The sequence below is a fragment of the Leopardus geoffroyi genome, chromosome B3 (assembly GCF_018350155.1).
Source record: "Leopardus geoffroyi isolate Oge1 chromosome B3, O.geoffroyi_Oge1_pat1.0, whole genome shotgun sequence".
Taxonomy (NCBI): Eukaryota; Metazoa; Chordata; class Mammalia; order Carnivora; family Felidae; genus Leopardus; species Leopardus geoffroyi.
Genome location: NC_059337.1, coordinates 33,755,137 through 33,775,256, shown reverse-complemented (window position 1 = coordinate 33,775,256; position 20,120 = coordinate 33,755,137). Strand labels below are relative to the sequence as shown.

Below are 20,120 nucleotides of genomic sequence, written 5' to 3'. Positions count from 1 at the left end.
GAATTCAATCTGCAGGGTGACCTTTTGGCTCATCACCTCAATATGAACTGTTACAGAAACCCAAGGGTACGGAGGTGTCAAGCACTGTGGCCACGATACCTAATGGCTTACAAGGTTTTCCAGTAGAACCCTTCCACACTTTTTTTTTAAGTTTATTTTTCCCAGCAATCTTTATACCCAACTTGGGGCCCAAACCCACAACCCCAAGATCAAGAGTCGCATGTTCCTCTGACTGAGCCAGTCAGGCACCCCAAACCTTCCACACTCTTGTGAACACAGGTGTGTGGGATAACCACGGCCAATAACAAAACAAATCTTCTTTGTGGAAGGAGACTTGGCCAGTTGAGATAGCAGGAGATGGGGAAAGGAAGAGTAGGGATAGGCTAGTGAAGACGATCTCCCCATTGGCTGTAAACCCCAGATTCTTTCTTGCCTGATCCACTGTGGTTAAATGAACACCGCACCCCCACCCAATTTCCTACATGCTCTCCCAGTGGCCAAACTGTCCAGCTGAGGCTCACCTCATGAGTTCCATGAGAGAAGTTCAGACGAGCCACATTCATTCCAGATTTAATCATCTCTTTCAATATCTCCACAGATCGGGAAGCCGGACCTAGTGAAAAAAATTTTAAAGCCTAAGTGTTATTCAAAGTAGGAATAACAGAGTTTGAAGAACTCTGGATATTCTTTGTCCCTAAATTTCCCTCCTGCAAAAAGCTCAAAATTCTTTCAAAAGCATATACATAGCTGTTACTGTGTTTGCCCACTTTCTTGATTTAAGGGGTCACTTTTCCTATTTCCTTCAAATTCTACAGGCTCCTATCTAACTAGGAGAGCCTAAGTAAGACTTGGCCAGCCCTCTCTGCTCTCCCTTGAAGGCTAGCCAGATGTCCAACCACAGAACTGTGGTTGCACAGAGCCATGTCAAAAAGGTCTTCCCAAAAGGGGCACCTGGGTGGCTCAATCGGTTAAGCATCCGACTTCGGCTCAGATCATGATTTCATGGTTCATGAGTTTGAGCCCCGCATCGGGCTCTCTGCTGTCAGTGCAGAGCCCGCTTTGGATCCTTGGTCTTCTTCTTTCTCTCTCTGCTCCTCCACTGCTCTCTCCCTCTCTCTCAAAACTAAAACATTTTTTAAAATCTTAAAAAAAAAAAAGATCTTCCTAAGATTTCTGAGATGCTCCTAAAAGAGGTGCTGAGGAAGACATCGTCTAAATTTCGCCTTTAGTAGCAAAAACAGAGCATACTAATTCCTTACTGCAACTTCCTATGACCTGAGTTCCCACAAGAATCTGTGTAGCCTCTCACTCGGCAACCAGGTTTGCTACATTTATTTTGTCTTTTCAGGAGAGAAAAGATCACTGTCATAGGAGGCCCTCGTTTTGAGGGGCACACCCACTCACCGATGGTACAGATGATGCCCGTGTTACGGGCCGTGATGGGTGGCGAGTCAATGTCCAGGCGGCACATGTGCTCCAAGAACGTGTCAGCCATGGCTGCATGCAGCTGCTGGGTCTGAATGAAGGCAGTCCCGACATCACTATGGGGCTTTGACATGGCTGCTGAGGTCCTGGGTCCAGGAGAACTGAAGAGAGAGTATCAGTCTGAGAAGCCCAGGTAGTTAATATACCACTTGGCACATGAGGCTGTTTCCTGCTTACACATTAACTCAATAAGCACACTTTGCACACAAGCCACAGGGAGCCCTGCCACGCTCTGGCCATGTGGGTGCTCAAGTCAGGCATAGGGTTCACACGGCCGTGAGCAAGTGGGAAGGACCTCAAAGCACAGTTTAAAACCTCGTGCCCAATGTGTGTACTTCCCAAGTACCTGCTGTAAGCAGACCCCCCTTACAACAGCTCATATCTACCTTGACAGCTTTCTTGTCCATCCTACAAACAACATGTCACAGGCATGGAAAGACCTTCCCCAAAAGAAAATTGTAACTGATCTTCCAGTGAGGTAAAGAATGGAATCCTAGTTTAGTACCTTGGCGAATCTAGATCTTTGTATGAAAAGCTATCTCAAAGCTATAAATGTCTGCTACAGGGCAGGGCATCCACATTGGCTTTTAACAATCCCCACCCAAACGCAAAGTGAGTTTCCTGGTTGTAAAGACAGCCACCAACCAGGCAGTCCGTTGAGCTCTGGGATACTAGATTTTCATTAACATGGGGCACACATCAAGTTCATTCCTCGACTCACTCTAGCAGGAGAGTTCACAGACAGATAGTAGAAACCAGTCCCTAGATAGGAAGCAAAGTTGATCCAAAACGCTGAATGCAGAATCTTTTGTCCTAGGAGTCTACCTAAAAACTACATCTACTTTTGGTCAGCAGCACTTTAGGACACACAAAGTAATTTGCATAAATTCAAGGATAACCCCAAAGGGCACTGGTCTCATTCTAAAATTAGTACAGCAACTTTAACAGGACAGTCACAACATGAGGAAATTAAGATTGCTTGCCAAATCCTTTTCCCAACTGATTTTCTGATGCACCATCCCAGTTCAACTTTCTGACAAGTACACCACCCTAAGTAACAGAGACCATCTGTGTTTCAGGTAATTAACCAGGCCAGGTCACAATCCTGACAACTGTCCCGACCTTTGCTTTCTTCATTACTGACTTACAACTAAACTCACTCAGCCGGTTAGTTAGCTGATTACAAAGACTTGAGAAGTTTCCAGGCAGTGTCTTAAGAACCATCAGGTAAGGATGTGAGCCAGAGCTGGACACTCCATCAGAAGGCTGTCCCTCTCAAGTTCTCAGACCAAGGGCTACTCCTTCTAAAACCCTTGAGCCTAGAGGCTTCAGGCCAGGCTCTGGAACAAGCCCCTCTTCAGCCCTGTCCCTCCTCTTCCTATAAATCTAAGGCACCCTGATATATCACTCTTACAATCTTTCTCCTCCTCCATCCTTGACTTGGTGGCCTCTCTGGGTAGTTCGAGTAGACCATGCATCTAAACCTACCTCTGCTACCTTCGAGAATTGTGATAAAAGCCCAAGAAGCTTTGTGACCAGGTATGAGCAACCCTGTCAGCTACTGAAAATGGATGGTTACCACATTTTAAAAAAAAGGGGGAGGGAGGGGCGCCTGGGTGGCTCAGCGGGTTAAGCATCTGACTTCGGCTCTGGTCATGATCTCACAGTTTGTGAGTTCCAGCCCCGCAGCGGGCTCTGTGCTGACAGCTGGGAGCCTGGAGGCTGCTTCGGATTCTGTGCCTCCCTCTCTCTCTGCCCCTCCCCCATTCACACTCTGTGTGTGTCTCTCTCTCAAAAATAAATAAACCTTTGAAGAAAGAAAGAAAGAAAGAAAGAAAGAAAGAAAGAAAGAAAGAAAGAAAGAAAGGAAACAAATGGCTACCACCAGTCCTCAACTACAGAAGCCAAAACTTTAAAACTGGGGAAGTAAGATATTGGCTAACTATTCCACATGACAAATGCACTGTTCCCCTCAGTGTGTATTTCCTAACTCTCTAATACAACATACCAGGCAGCAAAATGAAAACATCAACCCTCTCCTCCATGACCTATTTGGTTTTATATCTGTTAACACCTAATACTAGGAGGTATTCCAGTGTCTGTTGAATGACCTTTCAGTGTATCTTAACACCTCTTTGCCGAAGTCAAAGTTCTACCCCCCTTCCCCTCCTTCCCTGAATCTGAAGCACTGAGGAATTACTGAAGGTACTGCCTGGGCAGGCAGGGTTCCTTTACCTGCACTGATGGGGAGTCAGGGTTGCTGCCTGCAGAGCACACAGCGGGTGGGGCTTAGGCAAGTCTGGCTGTGAAGGGAACACTACTGAAGAGATGGCACCAGGGGGCACACGAACCCAGTTGGAACACAAAGGCCTTGCTGTGGCCTCCAAGTGGAGTCACCATCCAGTTTGAGGACTGTATCATGAACCAAGTAAGATCTGAATGAATGGGTTGGAGTAACTAACCCCAATCTTCTTAAAAACCATCAGCTGTCAAAAACAAAAACCAACCCCCCACCCCCCAAAAATCAAAAAATCATCAGCATCAGCTGCCTCTTCTCTAGACCCGAGACATCAGGGTTTCCTTGCAAGGACCTGGCTGGGGCCACTGGTTATTGGGTCATACCTTGTGTTCTCTGGGCTTGGGCTTCCGATGACATAATGCTCTTTTTTTGGCTCAGGGTGGCTCCTTGGCCCCACTTGCAAAGATCGCTCGGAGCTGAGTAAAGTTTGCTCTGCAGAGCTGTACAAGGATCAAGGCAGAAGCTGAGTGTAACTAAAGTTCTTTGGGGCAATGGAAAAAATTACCTTAGTAACCAGGTAGCCAGGTAGTAGCTGCTCCCAGAGGTTCAGCTATGTTACAGAGAAAATACCAAGAAACTGGTAACAGAAACTTTGCAGGTAAAAGTAAGTTCTTACTGGCTCCTCTACGATGCTTTATCTCCTAGTGGAGACCAGATTACCTTCCCTCTAAATTTTCTTTAAGCCTGGGGGTTTACTAACATTTCTCTATTCTATATAAGAACCTGGTTGGTTTTGGCTCAGGTCTTGATCTCATGGTTCGTGAGACTGAGCCCCACACTGTGCTCTGCACTGCCAGCACGGGTGCTGCTTGGGATTCTTTCTCTTCCTCTCCCTCTGCCCCTCCCCCACTCGCACTGGTGCGCTCTCTCAAAATAAATAAACTTTAAAATAAACATACATTTGGGGCGCCTGGGCAGCTCAGTCGGTTAAGCGTCCGACTTCGGCTCAGGTCATGATCTCGCGGTTCGTGAGTTCAAGCCCCGTGTCAGGCTCTGTGCTGATGGCTCAGAGCCTGGAGCCTGTTTCGGATTCTGTGTCTCCCTCTCTCTCTGACCCTCCCCCATTCATGCTCTGTCTCTCTCTGTCTCAAAAATAAATAAATGTTAAAAAAAAAATTTAAAAATAAAATAAACATACATTTAGCTGGAAAAATATCTACCAAAATATTAACAGCACATCAGCTGGTGATAGGATTACAGCAAATTTTTTTCTTCCTTTTACTAATTTACCCGTAATGAAATGTTTCCATATTAAGAAAAATGGCAACTGTACCTCTCCTGAAAATGATAACATTTATAAGTTTCCTGGTAAAAGTGTTGGAATTAAAAGGGTTAGAAGCTTCTGGTTTTATTAATCAACCACTGCTCTATGCATTTCAGGAATACTCTGCTTAAATGGGGCAGAGGTGAGATAACACAGCTTAGGCCCTAAGTTAATAAAGTCCGCAGGACAATTCTATGCAAAAAAACCTATTAGTCACGCACCCAATTCCAGCAAACTTTTTTTCCTGTTTAGTCTGTCCTCAATCTTTATGGCAAAATCTTTGTGACAGGGATGTTCTGGTACAGAAGGGCTGTCTCCAAGGCCAGGAGCAGATACAATTATATTGGGCTCAAACAATAATCCTATGTCACCATGTCAAGTTAAATCTGAGCTTTTGCAAGTTCTGATCTTTTGCTCACCCAGGCTACTAAACACACCAAAAATAACAAATGAAAATCTGTTTGGCATTTGAGCGCATTTACATGCCAGCAATAAAAAAAAAAAAAAAAAAAAAAAAAAAGCCTGCTTGTCCAGACTCCTGTGCGGTATCTCAACATGTCCTTAAAGACCCCTACCAAACCAGGGAACTCAGGTCTCATCCCCAGGTCACCGGCGGGTCTCCTGCCTCAGGCTCTGCCCCAGAGCCTCCTTTGCCGGAGGGTCAGGGCTCTGCTGCCAAGGTCCTCCATGAGCCTCTCTTGAGCGCAAGCTGCCCACCCTGCCAACCACCTAACTTGAGTTCTTCCTAAACACCCTTCGACTGTCCCCTAGCCCCAGGATGGCAGTCCCAGCCCGGTTTCTTGGGGCGGGCCTCTGGGAAGAGCTCCCCGCCCCTCAGGCTGGACAGTGCCCGCCAGGACATGCAGCCATGCCAGTGCCCGTCTGACTCACTACTGCATCCTCCTCCTTGGGAGGCAGACACATGCACAGCCAACCTCCAGCCAGCAGTGGAAGCCCGGCGTACCCACTGATGGTGGCAAATGCTGTGCTCGGGTGCAGGAACCTTACTCGTGAGCATGAGCCCCTGCAGTAGGATCTTCCTCACAGCCATTTCTCCTCTGTGAGAAAGGAGACAGCGTCAGAGCCTCAGTGCAGGCTGAGGGGCTGGAGTAGCTACGCTCACAGCTCAGCTCCATGCACCCCTCCTCCCACCTCTCCTTCTCGTCTCCAGCAGCTCCTGGTTCTCTAGCTTCATTCGTGCCAGAAACGATTCTTTGGCCGCTATCCAGAAACCAGAGCAGGAAGGAGCATCCAAAAAATACGACATGCCTCTTCTTAGAGCCAGTACTGTTGGCGAGTTGTGCCGGGAAGGCTTCACGCTTCGCCAATTCTTTCACAAAGGCCCAAATCATTCTGCCCTAGTAAACCAGCCTGGCCCATGGGCCTGTATGTGCATAACCCAATTTTTAACCAGCCAGGGCACTCTGCACCAAGTGTGTCCTGATGCCAAACCTCACCACACAGAGTAACCCAATTATGATGGCACCTGGTGCCCCCGATTGTGTTCCCTGCTCTGACATCAATTTGCTATCTGCACCTCCAGGTCAGCATGACAAAGGCCTTTCAATTCCCCAATCTTCAGACAAGGTGTCCGGGCCAGCCTGCTCTCTAGGAGCTCTCTTCCTAGATGCCAGAGCAATAGAAATCCCAAGACTGGCCCTAATCTGACTATGACAACACCGACATCAAAATAGGTGCCGGGCCACCTACAGAACCTAGTAAGGTCTAGACTGAATGGCTGTTTGTCCTTATATTCACTTACAGTAATGATATCATGTATTTACATATGGAGTAGGGTATGGAGGAAAAGGCATTTCTAGCTAAGAGATGTGAATCTCAAGTCCAATCTACCCTCAGCAGGCCCAGTAATAGAAAGCCAAGTCTAGTTTACCTGGTTACTTACATAAAACAAAAATGAGCCCCCTTGCAGGTTCAAGTAAAATTCCCTTGCTTTTATTTATTCAGGGCTACAACTAAGGGACTTATACTTTACAAGCAGGGGCCTAAGGTTCTATTTCAAACTTGAGTGTAAAGAGGGCACTAAGGCAGACACAAAATGGGCCCACCCCCCAAAGGACCACTCAACTCCAGGGCAACTAAGTCCCAAGTCAGAGAAACAGCCCACGTCCTCGTTTGACCACAGATGCTCAGAGCAGAGAACTGGTTTCAGCCTGAAGGAGGAAGTCCGGAGGAAGCTTTTGTTGTCCTGTGTTATGATGTCTCCTTACTAGGCTTAAAATAATGAGGCAGTGTTTTAGGGCATGATATTCATACTCTGGAAGCAGCAAGGGACCTGGAACCCTGTAGTTTAGGGCCCAAGTCAGGGACAACCAGGACGGGTGACGGCCTCCAGAGTGAGGCATTAGCTCAGCATTTAAAGGAAGAGCTGCTCTGCATCACAGTTGGAGGGAGGAGAAGGGGGAAAAGGGGAGATGGGAGGAGGAATGGCAGGACCAGCTCTCTAAGATCACTGAGCTAGTTTGTATGACTGGTCTTCCTACAGTGACCTTCACAGATTTGCTTCTATTTTATTTTGAACTAAGGAAAAAAAAATAATTAACAGCTGTATTTCTACCACCCAGAACTGACTACTAACAGCCAGAATTTTAGGCTTAAAAAAAAAAAAAAATGCATTTTGTAGAGTTCATTTTCCCTCTATCCCCACACCCCAACCCTTCCACAGCCTGTCACGAACTCTGACACCCAACTACTGTCAGGAATTTTCTATCCTTCTAATTCATTTAAGTGTGACTATATCTATACCAACCCCCATGATATTGTTTTCTAAAATGTTCTAAGTAGTATACTGTTACAAACAAACAACTTGCATTTTTCAGCACATTTAAGACCTATCTGGTGGGTACATAAGATCTGGTGAATTCATATGAACTGCTGTCCTAGTCCACTACATGACTAGATCATTTACTTATGTATTATGTATTCTCTTACTGGTTGGCCATCTTCCTCCTCCCACTGAATCAATTTTTCCACCATTAATCAGTATAAAGACAACTCTATCCTAGTACATGGTTCCTTGTGCAAATGTGAACTCCTCTCTCTATATTTCCACAAATGGAATTTATGAGTCATGGGGTATGTTTATTTTCTCATTTACTAAATATCATTGAACTGCTCTCCATTTACAACCAACCAGTAATGTGAGCGCTTTAAAATGTCCATCCAGGGGCGCCTGGGTGGCGCAGTCGGTTAAGCGTCCGACTTCAGCCAGGTCATGATCTCGCGGTCCGTGAGTTCGAGCCCCGCGTCGGGCTCTGGGCTGATGGCTCAGAGCCTGGAGCCCGTTTCCGATTCTGTGTCTCCCTCTCTCTCTGCCCCTCCCCCGTTCATGCTCTGTCTCTCTCTGTCCCAAAAATAAATAAACGTTGAAAAAATAAATAAATAAATAAATAAATAAATAAATAAATAAATAAATAAAATGTCCATCCATGTGATAGGTTTATTAACCTGCTTTCTAATGTAGTAACAAAAGAGGGATACCAGATATCCAAAGTCTCTACTTCCCTACCTCTAACTAGATCAAAGCTCCCAGGGCTCTTCCAAAAGTGTCCATGATTTTGTCTCCTATACCATGACTGACTCACTTACTGGGTAATTCTCTTGCACTCATCACTGGAAACCAGGAAGACACCAACTGTCTAAAATTAAATAAATACTATCTGTAGGTTGATTTCAAAGGCTCGGAAGGAATGGGGGCCTTTTCACAGAACTTTCTGGACTGCATCAGCTAAGCTGGTGCTATCACAGCTGGTCTTGGCATCTCCACCCCAGAGCCCCTGCCTAACATCCAAAACAAGGCTTGCTGGCGTCAGGAGAGAGAGGCTTAGTTAGAGCTCCCCAAAAGCTTCTCCTATGGACAGAAGTGGGGGAGGTAAGTCTCAGAGGCCACCGGAGGTACTGCAGCCTGGCTTGCCCTCCTACGTGCAGACCAGCACAAACCACTGCAGGGGCGGGGCCACGCCGCTTGGTGGCCCTGCCAACCTTCTGAACTGAGCAGTCAGACTGGGAGGCAAAAAGGCCCAACAGAGGTTGCATGGCACCATCCACTACGCACCCCGGCTCACTGTCCCCAAAACAGCTTCTCTAACAAAGCCCCAAATAATCAGACTATTCATTTATCTAGCCTAAGACTGGCTTTTGGTGAAAAATCCAAGTTCCCAGAAAGTATGCTAGTATTTTTTTTTTTTTAACCTTTATTTATTTTTGAGACAGGGAGACAGAGCATGAACGGGGGAGGGTCAGAGAGAGGGAGACACGGAATCCGAAACAGGCTCCAGGCTCTGAGCTGTCAGCACAGAGCCCGACGCGGGGCTCGAACTCACGGACCGTGAGATCATGACCTGAGCCGAAGTCGGATGCTTAACCGACTGAGCCACCCAGGCGCCCCGAAAGTATGCTAGTATTAAGAACAGTCTTCCCTTACTTCTGTTCCTATCTGTACCAGAATTAAGGTTTAAAATGATGACTCAGGGTCCTGTAAGGCCAAAATATATACATGTGTGTATATACATATATACACACACATATATACATATATACGTATATACATAGACACACACACACACACACAAACACACACACACATATATATATATATATATATATATATATTTTTTTTTTTTTTTTTTTTTTTTTAAGTAATCTCTATGCCCAACATGGGGCTCAAACTCACGACCCCAAGATCAAGAGTCGCATGCTGACTAAGCCAGCCAGGCACCCCTCCTGTAAGACATTTTACCAAATCACTTAAACATCTCACAAGACCCTCGACAAGGTTGCAAGAAAACTCTGCTCACACTGGCAACTCATTCTTGTGGTGTACCAACCAACTGAGATTTGACTGTGGACGTTTGGAATGATTCAGAAATTAAATGTCAAATGAGTCATTTTCCCCTACCTAGAGCGGTCTTAGCTCTTGGCTAAAATAACACATCCTGACATGTCTTCACACAAGCTGAAGCAAAATAAATTAGAACCAGTTTAGTGTGAGTTGATAATGCACGGGTTGCGTTTTTTATACTTTCTAGCTCATAGTCATTTCCTCATTTCTTCCATTGCCTCAACATTAAGAAACGGCTTTAAGAAATAAAATGACTTTTCCTGTGACCTCCCCCCACCCCCACCCCCATTAATGTCACAACATTCAAGGCACAGAAGCAACTCCCTACAAGGTGCTAGCTGTATGGAGTCCCAGCTACCAAATTTGCCAAGTCACTGGCAATTTATTGGGTCTTAGAGACCCAATAATGCTTTTTGCTAAACTATGAATTCAACACTAAAATTATTTGCTTCTAATGCAGTACTTAGAAATGTACTTCACTCAGAAGTGAGTTCAAGGACATTCAGTCATCATTATTCATGACCATTACAGCCCTCCTCCCACAAAGGGAGCCATGGCCCCGGAGTAGTCTCAGGAATGCAGGGACACAGGCCACATTACTTGTGCCCGGGGTTCTGCCATGCTGCTCCCTAAGGTCTTAGGGCAGTACAGAGAGCCAGGGAACCTGGACAACTATTTTTCACGTAGTCGAAACCATTTTTAACTTGGGGGAAACACATGCTTCACTGTTTGACTCACTGAATAGGGAGAAGGGACTTTTTAAACCTGTGAAGACCACAGTGCAGTTTCCCACTCACCCAATGAAGAGAATTCTCTCAAAAGCAGGTAAGTTGAAAGGTTGAGTCATCTTCCCCACAGAGGACCCCCCTCCACCACAGACCTGGTGCTGGGTTACATACCCTTCCCCTCAGAACAGCCCCACTGCATTTCCCAACAGCATCCTCAGGCAACAGGAGAGTGAACTATTTGCTAATAATGCTGCAGAGCAGAAGTCCTGACCTAGGCTAGCCTCTGTACCCCAGGGAGTGACCACACCCTCAGTACTGCCAACAGGAGGCTGCAGTCCCTGCCTGGGATCCTAACCTCCACTCACCAGCTGGTAAAGCAAACCCTAGAACTCCACCTGGCTTAGGTGGGGACAACAGTGAAGATTTCAGTTTGTAAATTTGTTTCTACTCTCCTAGCCAAACATCAATTGCTGAAATTCTGCCTCCTTGCCTTCCTTCCTCTGCAGGTCCCTATTCTCAGGAGATCAAAGAGCCACTGCAGCAAGTAGAGAGCTGCAAGGTAACATTATTAGTTACTTTGTAAACACTGTACCAAGATGCCTTAAGGGATTGGTTTCCAGGAGATGTCTGCATTTTAATCATGGCTCCAAAGATTAACTAAGAATACATGTTTGGGTATGGCATGGAGAAGATGAGCCCTCATGCTCAATTACGGTTTAAGTAATTGTGCTCAGCGAACAAAGAATACATTGGAAGGCATTTCTCCTGGACATCTCACTAGAGCTCAGACACTGAGCGGAGTATTCACCATATATTCATGTAACTGGGTATACAGTGACCAATCATTTCAACCATTAGGAGGAAAATGTTACTCCCAGTTTATACATGGGACACTGAGTTCCTGGGGCTGAATTCTCTCTCTCATTCCAGATGTTAATGAGTCGAACCCGATTCTAAAAGCCCATTAACTTCCCAATGCCTCTGTCCATCATGCCTGGACTTTACCCATCAGGCTCACGTGGACAGGAGAGGATCAATGTCCTAGGTTTGAAGAATACAGATAAAAACCTTAAATAACCTTACTACGGGAAGGTACTTTTCTGCTTCAAACCCAGTGTGTGATGCCACCTCGTGTGGCCTTTCTCCATCCCTCACCCAACAGGAAGCGATCCCTTCCTCGCAGCAGTTACCACTGTTGGTTCCCTAATCACATTATGAGCTTTGTGGGCTATGACCTTTCTGGTCATAGAAAAACAGCTTAGCACACAGAGATTTTATTGAGTGAACGCGGTACGTGGCGTCAAGCTCCGGACATATTTCTATTCTGCCCATAACCTGCTCCCACCCACCCCGAGATCTCCGTGTTCTGAAACCGGGGAGTATGTGTTCAGCGAAGTGAGGCAGAGGCGAGGCTGCACCGGTCCTGCGGAGGGGCGGGGCGGGTCCCGGTCCGCTACATGCAGCCCCGCCGCGGCAGGAGGGAGCCCCGGGACCCTCCTCGGAGCCAGCGCGGCGAATCTGGGCGGCCCCAAACAAGAATGCGCCACAGGGGCAACCACCCTTTCCTCCCCATGCAGCGGGAAGGCCGAGGGTTACATAACCTTCCAAATGGGCCGCGGGCCGCCGCTGCATCCCCTGGCGGCACGGGAGCCGGCCCAGCCCATCCGCAGACCACTGCGATTAGGCACGTGAGCTGGGGATACGGGCCCGGGGCTCCAGGACCCAGGCGAGAAAGCGGGATGGCAAGGCGGGGGGGGGGGGGGGGGGGTGCAGGCGGACGTGACCAGAACAGAGGGGAGGGGCGAGGACCCGGGCTGAGCGAATCAGAGAGCGGAGGAGAGGGATGCGGAGGAGCGGACGTGACCAGAATGGAGGGGGAGGGGCGGGACCAGGGCATGAATGGGGGAAGGGGCAGGCACGAAGGGGGGCAAGGACGCGGGAAGAGCACGCGAAGCTGAATGGAGACGGCACGGGGGGAGGGAGCTGGGGAACGGGTTTCGAGGAGAGATTACAAGGAAAGCATCCGAATGAGGGGGGCAGGGCCGGGCTGAGGGCCCAGGGAGGGGGAATGGTACAGTATTAAGGGGCCAGGGGAGGAGGCGAGCAGATGAGCAGGGGGTGAGGGAGGAAAGGAAGGAATCCGAGGAGGGAATACTGGAAGGAAGGCGAGGATGGAAGCAGATCGAGAAGAGAGAGGCGAGGATGGGACCAGAATGGGGGTGGGCACTGGGGCAGGGGAGGGCCGGCTGTGGAACAAACAAGAGCTGGGGGGGTCTGGGGGCTCTGACGAGCAGACCCTAAGCGCGAGCTGGCTCTCTCTCCCGACTTCAACCGGGTGCAAGATGCCCAGGACCCTGCGCCGGCCCCAGTGTAAGTGCCCTGAGTGCGCAGACGGCCGGGAGTCCGCACTAGCCGTGTGCACGGAACCCTGGTGGGGACGGATGGCCCAGCCTCTGCCCCGCTCACCTCCGGCGCGGTCCCGCTCGAGCTGCAGTGCGGCTGCAGAGAGATCTGGACGCTCGCGACGCGACGCTGCTGTGCGGGAGTCGGCCGCTTGAGCCCCAAGGTTAGCCAGGCTGCAGCCGCCGCAATCCCTCCGCCGCCCCGCCCCGCACCCAATCCTGGCTCCCGGCTCGCCGGGCCCCGCCCCTCCGCTTCCTCGCGGGGCGCAGTCACCTTCAGGAGGAAGTGCCGCGGCACCCAACGCGCTGCCAGGTTGCCCTTCAGGGGAGGACTACATTCCGTGGCGGAAGGACACGTTACATAAAAGTCTCGGCATGAACGCTCTGCGCAGGCCAATGAGGAAGTGGCGAGGCAGCGGGGCCCGCCCCGGGAGCTCCGGGGACCTCCCTCCCAGAGCCCCGGGCGCTGGGGCCACCACCTGTTGCTGCCAGCTTGGAGTGCTGGACGAGGGCTCTTCTCTTGACCCTCGGCCCAGGCTGCCCCAGCTGTCCTGGCCTAACCGGGCAGTGCGAGATTTATGGATCCTCGGCAGCATTCCCCCAGCCCTGTCCTGCGACTCCCCATCCCTCCGGGTGCCCGCCCCAGCACACACCTCGGAAACCGTGCCGCACAGGCAGTTAGGGAGCCCGAGATGGGATCAGGAGGTGCCTTCGGAAGGGCTCCCGCAATGGAGCGGGGTTAGGGACGACTGGGGAGGGCGGAGTGTGCGTGGAGCGGGAGCGCGAGGCCTTTTTGTTCTTAGGGCTACAAGAAAGGACTATTTGGGGCCAGGTGAATACTTTAGTTGGGGCTAGGATCCTGCAGAGCGAAGGCCTGAGAGTAGAAAGCGAATAGAAGGCATTAATATTAGTGTAGAAGTGACCATCAGGAAATATCAAGTCAGAATGTTAGAGTTGATAAACTGCAGGAATCAGCACTTTTGTTTTCAACCTCATGTATTTAAATCAATATTGTTAGAGCTTTTCTTACATTTTTCTCCAAGGTATTTTCCGACTTTCCGAGGGTTAGTCAACAACCAATGATTAAGGCAGTTTATCAATGAAACAGCTGTTAATTCTTGCCTTCATGAAGCCAAGTTTTGAGAACAGATACAACGCTGCCTCATTAAAAAAGGTTAAGACCATATTCTCTTAGGGTCTTTCCTTTTCCTGGAAAACTAGACAATGGATGTGACTTGACTGGCAGACACCTGCCTTGCCCTGAATCAAAGGCCTTCCATTCCGCTTTCCTGTTAGATAAGCTGGGACCAGAAAGTGACAGCCTAAAAGTACGTTTTTGTTTGCCACAGAATCCTTTAATTTCTTCTGTAAGCCTTTGCTGGTCCCCTTGGTTGTAGATGGGAAGTTGGTTGGCCCTGAGCTAAGGACGAACTAAAAACAGTGGTGAACAACAGTGGGGGGTGGAGGTGTCAGTGATCTGGCCAGTGCTAGACTATGTTGCATTTTAACATTTATTTTATTTTGAGACAGAGAGAGACAGAGCATGAACGGGGGAGGGGCAGAGAGAGAGGGAGACACAGAATCGGAAGCAGGCTCCAGGCTCTGAGCCATCAGCCCAGAGCCTGACGCGGGCTCGAACTCACGGACCGCGAGATCGTGACCTGGCTGAAGTCGGACGCTCAACCGACTGAGCCACCCAGGCGCCCCAATGTTGCATTTTAAAGTCCTAAATCTAGATACATTCCCAAGATTGAAATGCACAGGTACTAAACTGGAGAGTTATAAAAATGCTGTCCATGAAACTCTGGCAGAGATGAATCCAGCATATCCTTGCTCGGGTTTAGATGCATAGTGAAAATCTGTTACATGGAGTTTAAGGTGATTGTCATTGTTTTGCCAAAAAGCAGCATAGTATATAAGAAAGTTTGGATTCCATCTTCTCTTCTTTCCAGTTCCACTTACTAGCCCTATGACCATATCCTATAATTCAATATGTAAGGGCCCAGTTCCTTAAAAGTAAATTGAAGGGGTGCCTAGATGACTCAGTCATTAAGCATCTGACCTTGGCTTAGATCATGATCTCACGGTTCATGAGTTCAAGTCCCACATCAGGTGAGCTTGAGCCCTGCTTTGGGTGAGCACAAGCCCCACCTAAGGTGGTAAGTAAAAAAAAAAAAATGAGCCCCACTTTCTCTCTCTCTCCCTGCCTCTCGCTCACTTGTGCCCTCTCTCTCTCAAACAACAACAACAAAGTAAATTGAAGACAATGCCTGCTTCATAAGATGGGGTTTGATCAGATGATATATGTGAGTGAGTACAGCATGGTGCCCAACAGGCATCCCCTTTTTGGGGAATTGACCTTGTGGAGGATTATCCTTACGATTAGTGCCAGAACATCGTTCAGAATGCAAGAAACTCTGTTTGCCTTCTCTTGGTCATCTTGAATCCCCATTCCTTTCACCCAGCAACAAGTATCCCCAGGGCTACATGAACCTGGGGGAAGCTGAGAGCCAGTCCTTCCATTAAGCTCTCTGAACTGGAAGGATGGGAGGGGGTGCTGTAGGTTCAATGGACTGGGGTGAGTGTGAGGGTATAGACTGCTTTGTTACCTGTTGAATTCATGGCCACAGAACCACAGAATCTGGGATTAAATCTGGTCTCTTGAAGGTCATTTGGAGTCCCTCATGGGGTATGTCTGCAAATGGTACTGGACCCAACTCCTGTGGCCCTGGTGAGGGAGGGTGATATTTACAGGCTTTACCATTACACGACCTCATGAGGTAAAATGGTAGTGTTCTCTCTCAGGCCAATACAGATTTCCAGGGCAGCCCATTGACCCCGAAAGTCAGGTTAAAGCAGAAGTGCTTATCACTTTGGATTTTATATGCCCTTTCCAGAGCCAGACCAAGTAGACTTAATTTATTCTATGCCTTCCTTCAGATTCCCAAGAGCTCTTCAGGCTCATCAGGGTGACACAAAATCTTAATTCCAGAGTTCCTCCACAGAAAAACCCTGGAAGGAAGAGAAAGTTGGCCTTTTGAAATCAAGAGTAAAGAGAGAACAGGTTTTCTGTGTCGGAAGGGGAAGGCTTCACATAGGAAAACACATGGAGGTTGGTTAGGACAGATATGGGTATGGGAAGGCATTCCAGGGGATAGCAACAGTAAAGAATATTTTCTGAATGCAACTGTGTATCTAGGTCCCCCCGCTCCTCAGGATATGCCTCATCAGCAGTTAAAAGCAGAAGGGAGGAAGCTTGAGGAGTCCTTGTTCATTCCAGTGGAAGTACTGCCTCAGCCAAGGTGACCGGTCGGCCTGTGTGACTCACTGCAAGTCTTTCTCTAGCCCAAAACTGTTAGGACTCACAGGACAAAGCCTCCCTGGGATACTTTAACCCTATCCACCAAGCCAGTCCCATGGAGGCTCTGTCTCCTTCTTTTTCCCTGCAAGTGTAGCCACAGCTAGGCTGCCTAAGATGCAAGTGGGATTGTAAGCAGACCCCTTCCCCCAAAGTAACCAAGACTTGGAAGACGAAGAAAAGCATCAGTGAACAATGGATCATGTGCTCCCTTCCTCAGGAATTCCTCCTGTTGCAGTTCATTCACACTCTGCTTTTCACTTGGCACCTTACCTTTAGTCTTCATCTCCATGCTTACTGGCTACCAGACAACCTGACCCACTTAGCCCAGAAAGGACGGCTAGGACTAAGGAGACCTCAGTCTCTCTCCTAGACAAAATAATTTTTGTACGTAATGCTTTAACTTAAAGGATGGCATCTTTGGCCCCATTGCAGGGGGTGTCTGAAATATCTGTGGAAAGTCCCACACTCCAGAGAGAATGAAGCCCCTTCAGATGAACCGGAGCCTACTTTTATTCCCACTGCTCCTGGGGGAATTGTGTGACCTGCGAAGCTTCCTCCCCACCACTCTCAAACTTGTCCCAGAAGCTGAGACATCTCCCAAACCTCCACCTCCCAATCCATCCTGAGAAGCTGTTAGGTAACCCAGTTATGACTCAGCACCAGACTCTTTCCTCTCTCTCCCTACTGGCCAGAGTGAAAGGCAGAACCAAGCACAAGGCTCCTCCCCTATGGATGGCCACATCCTCACCACAAACTGAGTCAGGACCACACCCTGCCTGGATGGAAAATTACCATGAGAAGGAAGAAGGTTAAATTCCAGGAGTTTCCAAGTTCTCAATACAGAAATCATAGCCATCTACTCTCCACCTGGGACTAATTGAGGAAAATAGTTCTTTTCCTGGCCCTTGCCCTAAGTATGTCCAGGTAGAGACGAAGTAAGGCTGCTTGCGCCCAGGACCATGTGAAGTAGGAGGCCACAGTCAACCTACGTGTGCAGTATCTAATAACCTTGGCCTCTGTGAAGGAGGATCTCTGGTTCAGACCTGGCTTTCACAAGCCCCACCTCCGCGGTAGGCAGCCCTGAGTGGGAGAATGAGGCAATCCTTCTTCAACTCCTCCTCCAGCCTGTGGGAAGATTCCTCTCCAGAAACTCAGGGCCCCACCCTGCAAGATTCCCTGCAATGAAGGCATTGTTGGAGAAGTGCCATAGGTTTTTAATTAGATTTGTTTTATACCAGATAGGTTTTACAATTTTTCAGATATGTTTGGCTTTCAAACTTCTTAGATTCAGAGTCCTGTTGCTTTTATGTGGAACACTATAAAATTATGTATTTAATGTCATTACAATTTTATTGGCATAAAAAAGACATAATGTGTATGCTACGAAAAAAACAGTGACACCTATGAGACCAGCGCAGGTGTTTGAGTTTTTTCCTGGTAATATACACTATCTGTTCATTACTTCTCATTCTATTATTTGCTAATACTTGCTATAGCAGGTGTCACTGACAAAGGGAAATTATAAGAAATGCTTACAACTGAGAAAAATCCATTCACAATTTCTGAAAATTGAGCAAAAATGTTGTTACACCACTGGAGCAGCCAAGCACCTAGACTGAGTTGTTGGAACACCTGTGGGAGTAGTCTGAGAACCTCGGCGGGAATTGAAACAATGCTTAAGAGCTCAGATTCTGAAGTTGGGCAGTCCTGGTAAAAACCCAGCACTACCACTGACTTGCTATGAGACCCTAGACACATAATTTAAGATCTCTAAAGAAAACCTATCTTCCATCTTTATTGGTCAGCATTAAAATGAAAAAATACTTGTAAAGTTTGAAAGGCTATCTAGTCTAGAATTGGAACAAACAGTTCGGGAATCAGGTTATCTGTCAGTCATGAGCTGTGGAATATGAGCAAATCACTTATCCTGTTTTCTCACCTACAAAATGGGAATAACAGCTCCTAATTCATAGGCTTGTGAGAATTACATTAGTCAAATACAGAGTGCTTACAACAATGCCAAGCATATAGTAATCCAAAGTGTTAGCAAATTATTAAAGTGCTCATTAGCATAAAACCTGGATCTACCTAGTATGAAGTAAAAAATGTTAGCTCTCCCTAATACTGTTTAGATGAGCTGCAAGGGTACTCCTAGGAGGCAGGAATTTCAGTGAATGTGGGCTTCCTGGTGGGGCCATTTATTTAGTGGAAAGGAATTTCTTCTAGACCACAAAGCAGAATGGGACAGAGAGCCTTAGAAAACTTGTAGAGTCAAGAGTGTAACAGTCTTGATTAAGAACAGGTAAGGAAGTTTAAGAAAAGCTCCTACTGGGTGTTATATGGAAGGGATGAATCACTAAATTCTATTCCTGAAATCATTATTACACTATATGTTAACTAACTTGGATTTAAATTTAAAAAAAGAAGGAAAAGAAAGGAAAGGAAAGAAAGAAAAAGAAAAACGCCCAGGGGATGGGCCTTAAGAGTGGTACTTCATGTTGAGGCAAGTCAGGAACTACAATGCAGGCAAGGTACTCGGGCAAAGAAGGTATCTCCAAAGCACAGGGTGAAAGTAATGAGACAATAGGTGGTCTAGGGAAGACTCTGTAAATCAAGAATCTGTAACAGAATAAAAAACCTATACTTGAAAAGCCAGGCTTGTTTAATGTGTTTTGTATTCTCTGTGCTTATATTCCTGTTTTTCTTCATTAATAGTTCAAAATATTTGATGTCCAACCCATCTCTGAGCTAACTTAGGGTTACAGGCACATGAAGCACAGCCTGAAAGGCCAGCAGAAGGTTGGCAGTGGGAATTTCAACAGGGAGATGGATTTCACTGAAATAATTAGGTCTCCTAGAAACAGCTCTCCTTCTTCACCTTGTTAACCTTGGAGAATTTGGATTTTGTTATATTGAGGGAGGCTGCATTTCTCTAGATGTCAAATGAGAGACCAAGCCAACTTCCTGCATCTGTCAGCTATTTCCCCCCACCACCCTTACCCTAGAGAAATAGCTGGGAGGAGGAAGAGAATAGGGGCCCAACCCCTGAGACAGAGAGCAAGGGGCAGTGGCTAAGTTGTGTGCAAAAAGCAGAGGTCCTGGGGCTCCTGGGTGGCTCAGTTGGTTAAGTGTCTGACTTTGGCTCAGGTCACGGTCTCGCAGTTTGTGAGTTCGAGCCCCACGTCCAGCTCTGTGCTGATAGCTCAGAGCCTGGAGCCTGCTTCAGATTCTGTGTCCCTCTCTCTCTGCCCCTCCCCCGCTCATGCTCTCTCTCTCTCTCTCTGCCCCTCCCCCGCTCACGCTCTCTCTCTCTCTCTCTGCCCCTCCCCCGCTCATGCTCTCTCTCTCTCTCTCTCTCAAATAAATAAACGTTAAAAAAAAAAAAAAAAAAGCAGAGGTCCTAAGGGTAGGAAATCTGAGCTGCTTTGGCCTCAGCGTTACTTTTAAATCTTGAGGAACAGGCATCAGTGGTATTCTATATCCTTCTGAGTTTGCATCATCTGCGTAACTGATAACTGCCTAACTTCTTTATCCAGTTCATTGACAAAAATGATGCCAGATCCGTGGTACATACACTACACTAGATGACTCAGCTTTTACTCCACCCAACATAATTAGTTCCAACCCTCAGGATATTCCACTCTCCCCACCTGACACCCCACTTGAGGGCTTGGGGCAGGTGCTGGGCCAAGGCTAGTCAGACCACAGTGATCATATCCAGTC

The 20,120-nt window shown here is 47.7% G+C and overlaps 1 protein-coding gene and 2 long non-coding RNA genes across 14 annotated transcripts in view; 2 read left to right on the top strand and 1 right to left on the bottom strand.

The window, feature by feature from the left end:
- Nucleotides 1-20,120, bottom strand: part of LOC123582754 (protein mono-ADP-ribosyltransferase PARP6) — a 61,989-nt gene that overhangs the window by 14,436 nt on the left and 27,433 nt on the right. For 9 of the 12 annotated variants that reach the window (XM_045449179.1, XM_045449178.1, XM_045449177.1 and 6 more), the window contains 3 exons: nucleotides 4,108-4,224; nucleotides 1,405-1,586; nucleotides 522-613 (listed from right to left, as the gene is read on the bottom strand). In XM_045449179.1, coding sequence (XP_045305135.1) covers nucleotides 522-613; nucleotides 1,405-1,586; nucleotides 4,108-4,224 — 391 coding nt within the window. Of the gene's footprint in view, nucleotides 1-521; nucleotides 614-1,404; nucleotides 1,587-4,107; nucleotides 4,225-13,100; nucleotides 13,234-20,120 lie in introns of those variants that run through there. The other 3 variants (XM_045449192.1, XM_045449190.1, XM_045449191.1) reach the window with 2 other exon arrangements.
- The window catches only part of LOC123582759, a 29,464-nt gene continuing 20,287 nt past the window's right edge, over nucleotides 10,944-20,120 (top strand). The window contains exons 1-2 of the long non-coding RNA XR_006704536.1: nucleotides 10,944-11,038; nucleotides 11,141-11,193. This is a non-coding gene — a long non-coding RNA (uncharacterized LOC123582759). The remainder of the gene's footprint in view (nucleotides 11,039-11,140; nucleotides 11,194-20,120) is intronic.
- LOC123582758 lies at nucleotides 13,234-14,220 on the top strand. The gene is made up of 2 exons (XR_006704535.1): nucleotides 13,234-13,741; nucleotides 14,080-14,220. It is a non-coding gene; the product is annotated as an uncharacterized LOC123582758 (long non-coding RNA).